Source organism: Fistularia commersonii, chromosome 6 (assembly GCF_037954325.1).
Source record: "Fistularia commersonii isolate RoL2024-O1a breed Wild chromosome 6, RoL_Fcom_v1.0, whole genome shotgun sequence".
NCBI lineage: Eukaryota > Metazoa > Chordata > Actinopteri > Syngnathiformes > Fistulariidae > Fistularia > Fistularia commersonii.
Window position 1 is genome coordinate 4073846 of NC_141289.1, and position 11620 is coordinate 4085465.

The 11620-nt window shown below is 39.4% G+C and overlaps 1 protein-coding gene across 1 annotated transcript; it reads left to right on the forward strand.

Annotated features, from left to right (window-relative positions):
- Nucleotides 1-2667: 2667 nt before the first annotated feature.
- Nucleotides 2668-8714, forward strand: urp2 (urotensin II-related peptide). Its single transcript, XM_086147448.1, has 5 exons — nt 2668-2987; nt 5910-6167; nt 6991-7025; nt 7762-7900; nt 8051-8714. The coding sequence occupies exons 1-5, from the start codon at nt 2849-2851 to the stop codon at nt 8080-8082; spliced, it is 603 nt and encodes a 200-aa protein (XP_086003574.1). The 5' UTR covers nt 2668-2848; the 3' UTR covers nt 8083-8714.
- The last annotated feature ends 2906 nt before the right edge of the window (nt 8715-11620 follow it).

Here is an 11620-nt window from a genome sequence, read left to right on the forward strand (position 1 = left end):
GAGAAGAGCGCCCTCTAGTGGAAAAACAACGTGGTCCCGACCGGAGGTGTTAGATGTTATTAATTGCCGTTATTTCTAGAAACACAAAAAATGCTTTTTTTGTGAATCTAACATCTTAGCCTGTATTCGAAGATTTTAAACTATGAGACTGGTTCGTATTTCATCCCTTCCACATCCATTATTATTACTTATCAGAATCTCAATATTTCAGTTTTTAGGGAGAAATTTATGAGCTTGTTTGGTAAAAAAAAAAATGTGATGATTGAGAGGCATGTTTCCACAGTCCCATATGCATGTATTCATGTGAATAACACTTTTATAATAATTTATATCGTAATATTATATTATTTTATACGTATATATATGTACAGTGGGAAAAACATGTATTTGATACACTGCTGATTTTTCAGCTTTTCCCACTTACATGTAGCCTGTGGAGATCTGTAATCTTTATCATAGGTACTCTTCAACTGGGACTGATGGAATCTAAAACAAAAATCCAGAAAATAACATTGTGTGATTTTTAAGTAATTAATTTGCATTTTATTGCATGACATAAGTATCTGATACATCAGAAAAATTGAACTTTATATTTGGTACAGCAACCTTTGTAGGCAATTACAGAGATCATATGTTTCATGTAGTTCTTGACCAGTTTTCCAAACACTGCAACAGGGATTTCGGCCCACTCCTCCATACAGATCTTCTCCAGATCCTCAAGATTTCGGAGAAGTCGCTGGGCACTATGGTTACAGCTCCCTCCACAGATTGGGATCAGGTCTGGAGACTGGCTAGGCCACTCTGAGATACTTTTCACTGAGCTACTCCTTAGTTGCCCTGGCTGTGTGTTTCGGGTCATTGTCATGCTGGAGGACCCAGCCACGACCAATCTTCAAGCCTCTTACTGAGAGAAGGAGGTTGTTGGGCAAGATCTTGCAATACATGGCCCCCTAATTTTCTGCATTTTTGCTTTAGATTCCGTTACTCTCAGTTGAAGACCACCTTTGATAAAAATTCCAGACCTCTACATGCTTTGCAAATGGGAAAAGCTGAAAAATCGGCAGTGTATCAAATACTCGTTCTGCCCACTGTAAATATATCCGTAGAGAATGAATTCATGAATTCAATAAATTCAATCAATTATGACAAATTATTATCATTATTATTATTATTCCAATAATAATGATCCGTGCCTGACCCTCCCAAACCTCATACCTCCTCCTCTGCCACCTCTGCCAGAGTCTTACAGTCGTCTTTCTTTCTCCCAATTCTTCTCACTCGCTCTCCCTCCTTCTACCCCAGTCGAGACAGAAGGCAGCAGTGAGCTCAGCAATTTTTACTCCTCGACACCTCTTGACCTCAGGTGACCTTCCTCTCACGTACAGACAAGCCAACGGTGAACACTTGTTAAAAAAAAAAAACAGCGGTAAATTACGACACATCAGTATAAACAAGTCCAACCTACTCCTGTACCAAAAATAAACCCTATGGACTTCCAATGAAAACTCGACGAAGGATTATCAATAAAATAAATACAAATATACTAGAAACTCCAAAAAGCAGGCCTGAAATTGTTAACATTTGAAGTCGCTGTAGAGGCCGGAGCGTTGATTTATTCGTCCTGCTGAAAAACATGAGCGAATCAGACGGCTTAAACCGAGGGGACTGAGGAAAAACTGAGAAGATGGATGGACTGGAAGAGGGAAGATAAATGTTCCTGTTTCTATTTTCCCTCAAAAAACTCCTTAACTTCCTGCCACTCACCTCACACACACACACACACACACACACTCACAGTGTATTAGCGTCAAAGCTTTAGAGACAGGGAGCGGTAATGAATGAGTGGATGTTCACAAGTCGAATTCTCTTCACCCAGCAACCGACACCCACATACACACACACGCACACACACACCTCGGTCAGGTTGTTCCGCATCTCATTCATCCAATCCTCCATCACACGTATCTGGCCTTTTCCGAGATCACTTCCTTACCGAGGAATTCTTTGTCATGATGTGGAACATAATGACATCACTCTTTTTGTCACTTTTTGTGTCATCACCTCCTTGCAAGGCATATGTGTGTTTGTGTGTGTCCAACCCTTGTTGAACTCATGTCTGTATCATATTTTTGCATGTGGGTGTTTGTGTGTGTGTGTGTGTGTGTGTGTGTGTGCGCAACCCTTACCTAACTGATGTCTTAATCATGTTTTTGTGTGTGTGTGTGTGGATGTGTGTGTGTGTGTGTGAGTCTGTCTCCAAACCTTTCCTAACTGATGCCTGTGTCATGTTTATGTGTGTGTGTGTTTTTGTTTTTTTTTATGTTGCATTTGTGAGCTTTGTGGATGTGTGTGTTCAGTCAGTGTGGCTCCAGGCCCTCATGCGTCAGAGGGCCATTCTCTCCCTGTGGCCCCTGAGCAAACATATTAAGAACCACCTTATCACCGCTTACACAGCCAAGGCCACACACACACACATTAAATACAAGCCTAAACACACAACGCATTCAACCGAAGGTACACAAAAAGCTCGCCACCAAAACTCCCCAAATGTCACCATCGGGGAGGAAGAGGCGGGGCCCCCCGGAGCCAAGGGGTCCATCGCTCAGGAGCCGACTCAGGTTTATAAAGGCCGGGCGGCTCCGGCGAGGAAGAGCACCCCATCTTGACAAGCCTTCTTCCAGAGGCGCATCCAGGAAAAGACAGACGGGCGTGAAAGGCGTTGAAGACGAAATCGACAAACACCAACGTCTGGTGGAAAAGCAGAGTTAGAACTTTCTATTTTGTTTTTTTGGATTTTTGAAAGACTAACAGACACCAGGTGTCAAGACACAGGCCGAGGGTCCGTCGGATGAGCGAGGAAATCAGAGGAAACACCGGAGAACTACATCCTACAGCTGTCATGGCCAACCCCGAAGCGCTCCTCCTTGTGGTTGCCACGGTAACGCTGATGGCTGCCGCTGGGGTCCGGTCAGCGCCCGCCGAGAGAGGTGAGCGGGAAAACCTGAGAAGATGATGATGATCTTCTCTCAACACTCAAGCATGACTGATTCTTTGTGACAGGGGGTATCAAATATTTATGGGGTTAAAAGTACTAACATGGAATAGTACGCCGGGGATTAAAGTTAAATTCAGTAATACTTATTGTATTACTATGTGGAGTTTGTAGGGGATAAAATGGTTTGAATTCAAGTTAGTAGGTTAAAATGTCAATATAATTCGTTCATTATGTATGCCTGCGCTTGCATTGGGCCGTAGATGAGGGGTCACTCTGGACTAGTTGATTAAAGGGCCACATATAGAGAAATAAAACTATTCACCTTCTCATTTTAACATCAGCTACAAACATGCATTCATTCAACTGCTCATTCACATGTCAGATAGGCATATAGAACAATTCACCCTCTCACTTTAACCTCATATACAGGCATAAAATCATCCACAATCTCTTTCAAACATCATACAGAGACAAGCAACCATTCACTCTCTTATTCACACTTCATATCGAGACATAGAGACAAAGAGCCTCCGTCATTCAGACACGCATCCATTCACCCTCATGGAGTCATGGAGACAAATAACTATTCACCATCTCATTCACCAGTCAATTAGAGACATGCAATAATTCAATCACTAATTCACACGTCATATAGATGCATGACCATTCAGCCTCCCATTCACAAATCATTAAAAGACATGCAACCACTCAGACTCTCATTGACACACTATATAGTGACATTGTTAATACTCTCATTGACTCAACAGATAAACTACCATTCACTCACTCATTCCCACGTCATATCGCTGCATATGACCATTCACACACCATATAAAGACATAAAATCAGTCACCCACTCATTCATGTCAGATAATGACATTGAACTACTCTCATTCATACAATGGACAAACAACCATCAACTCACTCATTCACAAATCGTATAGAGATAAACAGCCATTAATTCTGTCATTCATAGACATGCAACTATTCACCCTCTCATTCACACCCTCAATAAACAATACATACATTTATATATTCATAAATTATCTCCACATCCAAAATACATATGTTTATACATTTTGGTTTTGTAATGCAGTTAAATCTTCATCGTCTGTCCAACATTTCGTTGTATCTGTGTGCACTTTATAGTTTAACGTTTATTGTTTAATTTTTATTGTGCACAAAACTGTTTAGAGATTTGTTCAACTTTGGGGGTTATTAGAAAAATTATTGGGAAGTTTACCTGAAAATTGACCAGAAATTTGCCAAAAGTTGATGGGGATGAAGCGGAAGATGCAGGGAAAAATATTGGAATTAACAATGAGGCAGTATTGATGTTTCTCTTCGGCTAAAACTGGCACTGTGGCATTTTTTTTGTTTTGTTTTGTTTTGTTTTTTTAAATCAGGGGAGAAGAAGGGGAGAGGACTTCAGCTTCGTAGTGAGACCAGATGGTTCTATGTATCAAACCAGATTTTTTTCAACCATTTATCCAAACCATAATTAAGATGAAATGTTATCAGTAGAAAGTATTCTCCTATAAATCCAACTTTCCTTTATTAATTATCAAAATAGAATTAAAATACAAAATTAAATTACAATAAAACAGCATTCTGCTGGCTGGCGGACTCATGGCAGCAACCATCAAACAACAATGCAAAACCGTTAAGGACATGAATGAATAAATAAATAAGTTATAAATATAAATAATAAGGGAGTGCCAGATGCCAAATATATCAGAATACCTGATACTTCAGTGTCTAAACAGAGCTGCATAAGAAAAACGAGCATTTTAAGGACCAGTCGGCTCGTACTTTACCTACGATAATGTGTGTGTGTGTGTGTGTGTGTGTGTGTGTGTGTGTGTGTGTGTGTGAGCCCACCTACTTTATGAGCTCTAAATTTCAGACATATTGAAAAAGTTTAAGAGTGGGATGAACAAAAATTGTCTCAGGAAGTTTCGATCTGTAGCTGACATTCTTCGCGCTCGCCAGACATCACCAAACACACACATGCACACGTGCACATGCACACACATATTTACACACACACACACGCGCGGGAATTAAGTGTTATGTCACAGCTGAATTTTCCTTAGCGACTCCTGTAGCAACCAGTGGAATCTGACGTTTGCGGCGAGTGTGACATCACAACAGTCGCATCTGTGTGTGTGCATGTGTGTGCATGTGTGTGTGTGTGTGTGTGTGTGTGTGTGTGTGTGTGTGAGCGAGTGCGTGCGTGTAAATGCACTATGCAAATCGCACGCCAGCAGCTTTCTCACCTCTTATTCACTTTCATGAAGGAACCCCTCTGTTTCACAAGACTTTACTGAGAAAAAAACAAGCAACAGCCTCCACCTTCACCCTGTAGAAATGGTTTGCTTAAAATAAATCTATACATTTAGACTTTGTCATGTCAATAAATGTTTTAAATTACGTCATCCTGATTGGAAATCAGCAGAGAACATTGTCAAATAATGTAGTCGCTGATCTACATCTGATGATGTCCTGAGAACAAATCAGTATTGTTAACTTTAAAAAATTGCAATTATTTCACATGGTTGTTTTATTTTGACACAGATGCTAATAAGGAAGAAGCTAGCCATCTCCTTTAATTTCCAAATTCACAAAAACTGACAATTTGAATCGCTGTCATTGGTCATTGAGTTAATCAGAGGTGGGTCTATCGCCATCTAATGGCTGTAAACGTGATAACAACAGAGCACACTGGAAAAAGCAAACGGATGTAATGGAATCAAGTCTGCAAACAGGGTATTAAGTGGAAAATGTAAGATATTTTTACATTGATAGATTATTGGAATTGTCCCATGATGATTATTAATATTGTATAATAGAAATATTATTAACCGGCAATTTGATAACTGAAGAAATATTAACCTTTGACAATGTCCTCCAGACTTCTTGGAACCACCCGATCCTCTCCCCGTTCTCCTCAGACCGGAAAGATCTCGGGGAGTGGACAGGAGCCATTACCTGAAGCGATGGCTGGCGAGCGTGAAGGCGGCCGGGGTAGATGGGATGGCGAAGAGTGACCCCGCCGCTGCCACCATGACCGACAAACAGGCCCAGATGATGGAGATGATCTCGGCCCTGGAGGAGCTGCACAGGACGTTTGACAACACACTGAAGGCCAGGCTCACGTTTCTCCCGAGAGGTGGGGGACCTTCAGCTCCCCCCGATTTTAATTTAGATCATTTCAGTCCACATATTGTTCTCTAAACATGCCTGAAATAAAATATCAAATTATATCAATCAAACGTGTATTTTAGATAATACAAAACAACTAGCTTCGAATAAAAAAAATTAAAAAATTCTGACATATATGTATAGTTTTACGTCAAATTGACAATGTTGGATTAGTTTTTTTAATTATAATTATTTTGAAATGAAATATATCCGGGTATAAAGCAAGTGTCATGTTTCCTTCCCTAGCAGAAAAAAGTCAATGTGTGGTGGAGAGATCTGACACTATTTCCTACAGAACTTTTTTTTAATCTTTTTACAGCTTGAAATGTACATTTCGCCATTTATTATTTTTTATTTTTTCTGACCGCACCTGAATGAGGCCCTGAATATCAGGAGACCTGATGTGGATGTTTTGCTGAGGTACATGTTTGACCCGAATACTGAAATATAATATAATACATTGGTTAAGACGAAAGAATAACAATTAGCTACTGAGATGAGTATTTGGGGGAAATATTGAATGTTTTTGAGAAATTTGGAGACATGTGACTTCTTTTTTGACTGATTTCATTGAATTTGTATCCATTACTAAGTTATTAAGTATTAGTCATCTCGGTTGCAATCGTGTGCCAGGAGTAAAGAGTTAAAAAATATGAATTAGTATGAGATGGATGTATGAATGGATAGGTAGATGGGCTATAACTTGGATAAAGTCAGACTGAGCTTTTTACTCATATTTTTTTTTTTTTACTGATATTTTTTTACTCACTATTTTGTTTTGGTTTTTCCAGCGAACGGCAGAAATTCAGCAAAGAAAAGTAAAATGGTGAGTTCCCTAAGTTCCTTATCCCCCTTTTAGAAAAAAAAAAGTCTAATTAATATGAATGTAAACAAAGGGTTTTACCACCTTTGGATGCATTTAACAATTTTTTTTTTTTAATAAAAATGTCATATGTAATGGAAAATATATTATATATATGTGTGTGTATATATATATATATATGCATATATATGTGTGTGTGTGTGTGTGCGAGTATATATATATATGTATACATATATAAGATAGGCCAGGCTACACACATATATATATATATATATATATATATATATATATATATATATATATATATATATATATATACATATACTGCTCAAAAAAATAAAGGGAACACTTGAACAACACAATGTAACTCCAAGTCAATCACACTTCTGTGAAATCATAGTGTCCACTCAGGAAGCAACGCAGATTCATTTTGACTTGTTTTAAGGACATTACATCAAAGTTGGATCAGCCTGGAGTGTGTTCTTACACTTTAATTTTGAGTGTGATTCCTAATCCAGACCTCCATGGGTTAATACATTTGATTTCCATTGATCATTTTTGTGTGATTTTGTTGTCAGCACATTCAACTGTGTAAAGAGCAAAGTATTTCATAAGAATATTTCGTTCACCTAGATCTAGGATGTGTTTTTTAAGTGTTCCCATTATTTTTTTGAGCAGTGTAGATATATATATATATGTACATATAGCAATATCCTTTCTCTTCACACATGGTTTGAAGTCTTCCGGCACTGAGGGCGAAGTGACCACTTCCCCGCAGTTGGTCGACAGCACCGCCTCCAGCGCAAACAGCGTCAACATGGCCAGCCGAAACTTGAGGAAGTCCCCACCACCGCCGAACAAGAAGACCAACAAAAGAGGTGACGTAGGAGAGGGCTTTCATAGAGCCTTTCTTCAGCGTGCAGTCGTAGCGAAGTGCCAGAAGATGATAGCACATAGCTCTTAATTAATCTCAACCTCCGATAGGTCGATCGTTCTCAAACAATGTGTTTGTTTTTCGTCTCCAACAGTGTGTTTCTGGAAGTACTGCTCTCAGAACTGAGGCGTCTGCTGGCCATTGCTGACCACCCTTCCATCCACTCATCGTTATACATATTTTTTTTTCTTTTCAAAAACTCTTTCCTTGCCGTTGACAAGATTTTTTTCCTGAAATTCATATCTTGGAAGAGCTGCTATGGATCGTGATGCCCAAATACAGAGAAAAGCAGTGATCAAATTGGTCGTGGATCTGCCGTAGCTTAACAACTGGCGTGTTAGCCATCGACGAAGATGCTACTTTCAGCATTTGAGATACACTAGAAACGGCAATTTAAGAGTTATTCAAAGAAAAAAAATGGGTTTCTGCTGCCTGAAACTTCCCCTCGGTTTTGAATTTATTGTCAACACGTTACGTTACGCTACATATAATATTGTATTTGTTTTAGTTTATAGTTTGTTAGCTTTATCCATCCCTCCCGCTCTTACTCTCCCCTGGCTCTTGTTTGACCTCGGGGCGCTAGGAGACTGTTGCCGTGGCACTAGGGCGGCCGGGGCCTCCTTCCACGGTGGCGCCAGCCTCAACTCGGACCTTTTCATTTTCTCATTAATTAACAAAACTGACCAATCAGAGAAGACGATGTCCGCTCCCGACCGGGCGCAAGGAGAAACACATTAACCCCTGCCTTATCCTCAGAGACCGACACGCAACATCGTTGTACGTGAACAAAACTTTAAATAAAGTTATTGACAATAAATAAAGATTGATATTTAATTTTCCACTGTCACCTTCTTTTTGGCCGGTCATTGCGAAGACACAGACGAGATAAGATCCATTTACGGGATGATTTGTTACACACCGATTTCATTGGACTGGGAGCTAGAAGAAATAAATGCTAACTCTTTTAATGAAACACGGCATACAAAATAATAAAAGTAATAATAAAAAATACAAATTTACAAATGATACTTACGAAGAAATACTACTAGATACTAAAGAACTATTTCTGACAAACACTTGTGGGAAATACGAAGAGTGATGGGATTTATTTCGATAAAGATTATAGAGATCGGGGCAGCTGCTTGCAACATTAACTGATTTTATCTCAATAAACATGATCCTAATTTGTAATAACCATTTTATGAAGGTCAAGTTCATCCATACAATGCAAATCCAATCATTTTTCAGATGCTTATTCTACGAATAAGTCCTGAATCTATTATAATATTCAAGAAAAAAATAATGTGTGTGTAAATTAAAATCCCCACCTGGACTTTTCTTACTTTTTCCACTGATATATTTGAAGGATGTCATTAGTGGAGACCAGCGAATGAACAGGCGGGACATTCTTGCTGCAGATGTAGTCGTGGCGACCGATGACGAACATGTTTGCCGTCTGTGTGTGCAAACTCTCCATTACCTCTGGGAGACTTTCTACAGGGGTCACTGTCACTGTCCCCCCGGTGATGTGTGTGTATGTCTGCACATGACGAGCCGCAGATCCTCACAGCGCCATTGATAATAAAGACACACACTTGTAATGTTCCCGGCTTCAGTGCAAAGAGGCCAGGATAACACTTGTAGCAGTATATCACTTCAAAATGAGGAACTCTTGAAAAGCGTTGCTCGGTTATTTGCAGAACTCTATGCTGCCAAATTAAATGTGCACGTTTTATGCCTGTAAAACATCCATTCATCCATTATGCATTAGCTTGCATTGGGCGAGACATGGGGCTCACCCTGGAAAGGTCTTGGGTCAAACACAGGGCCACATATAGCCACAAATAACTACATAAAAGTATTTATTAAAAAACAATTTACTATTGAGTAATTCCAATGTCAGGGCAATTATGAGTCTCCAATGAATTCATGAATATACGACATGTTTTGGACTGGAACCTAATGGAACCTACATAATAATTATAACAATAATAATAATAATAATAACAATAATAATAATGGTAATAATAATAATTATTATTATTATTGCCATTATTATTATTATTATTATTACTATTAGTATTGTTGTTATTATTATTGTTATTATTATCATTAATGTATTATTATGATTATGATTTTATGATTATGATTATGATTATGATTATGATTGTGATTGTGATTGTGATTATGATTATGATTATGATTATGATTATGATTATGATTATGATTATGATTATGATTATGATTATGATTGTGATTATGATTATGATTATGATTATGATTATCTAACATCTAAGATGTGCTGTCCCTCTGATAGACTCATTACTGATCCTATCCATCCTGGTCACTCCCAAAGAGAACCTTAGCATCTTCATCTCTGTGACCTCTAGCTCTACCTCCTGTCTTTTACTCATTTAAATTTGTAGGCCATACAGTATCGCTGGTCTCACCACTGTCTTGTACACCTTTCCTTTCATTCTGGCTGATAGTCTTGTAGCATAGCAGCCCTGACACTTTTATCCACCCATTCCAACCTGCTGGAACCCATCTCTCCACCTCATTTCCACACTCTCCATTGCTTTGGACTGTTGACCCAAAGTACCTGAAATCCTCCAGCTTCTTGATCTCCACTCCATGAAGCCTCACCGTTCCACCCAGGTTTTTCCCATTCACACACATAGATATATTCTGTCTTACTGCACCTAGCTTTCATTCCTTTCATTTCTAGCGCATCACTCCACCTCTCTAGATTTTCCTCAACCTGTTCCCTGCTCTCACTACAGATGACAATGTCGTCTGCAAACATCATCAGATTCCTGTCTAACCTCATCTGTCAGCCTGTCCATCACCACTGCAAGCATAGGGGCTCATAGCTGATCCCCAATGGAGTCCCACCTCCACCTAGAACTTATTTGTTACCCCTACAGCACACTGCATCGCTGTGTCACAACTAGCATACATGTCCTGCACCAGTCCAACATACTTATCCAACACATAAGATTTCCTCATACAATAGCAGTGCACCTGTCTTGGCAACCGGTCATATACACTTTCTAGGTTTACAAAAAACACAATGCCACTCCCTCTGTACTTCTCTATTAGCATTCTCAAAGCAAATACTACATCTGTAGTACTCTTTCGAGGCATGAAGCCATACTGCTGTTCACAAATGCTGGCTTCTGCTCTCAGTCTAGTTTCCACTACTCTTTCCCATAACTGCATCCTACCTGTCTCCCTGATAACACTAGCTGTAGTTGTCCATTCATCTGGAAGTGGTCTCTGACCACCCAGAGCCTTTCACAATTCCTCCCCAAAAACCACACAACACTCCGCCATTTTCAGCTTCACCACTTTGTCCTCCGCTCTGCCTTTGTCCTCTTGATCTTCCTTGTCACCAGAGTCAACATAAAAACCACCATCCTATGCTGTTTGGCTACGCTCTCAACTACTCTCAACTACTTTGCAGTCACTGATCTCTTTCAAGTGACCCTACAGGATGTATAGACGATGATCTATATCTTTTAAAGCTTTGTGACTCACTAACACTCCCCCTCCTTATTTACCTGGTTAATATATTTATCTGCTGCCGAGGTTCAATGCCAGATACGTCAGAAGGTTTGGGTTTTGAAATTTGAAACTGACAGCGATGCTGTATGCATCCTAT

Bases quoted from the DNA above. Each gene is read 5' to 3' on its own strand.
- urp2 (XM_086147448.1), top strand. From the start codon at position 2,849: ATGAGCGAGGAAATCAGAGGAAACACCGGAGAACTACATCCTACAGCT. The intron at 2,988-5,909 runs GTGAGCGGGAAA...AATGTCCTCCAG, and splicing joins GTCAGCGCCCGCCGAGAGAG to ACTTCTTGGAACCACCCGAT. The intron at 6,168-6,990 runs GTGGGGGACCTT...TGGTTTTTCCAG, and splicing joins GCTCACGTTTCTCCCGAGAG to CGAACGGCAGAAATTCAGCA.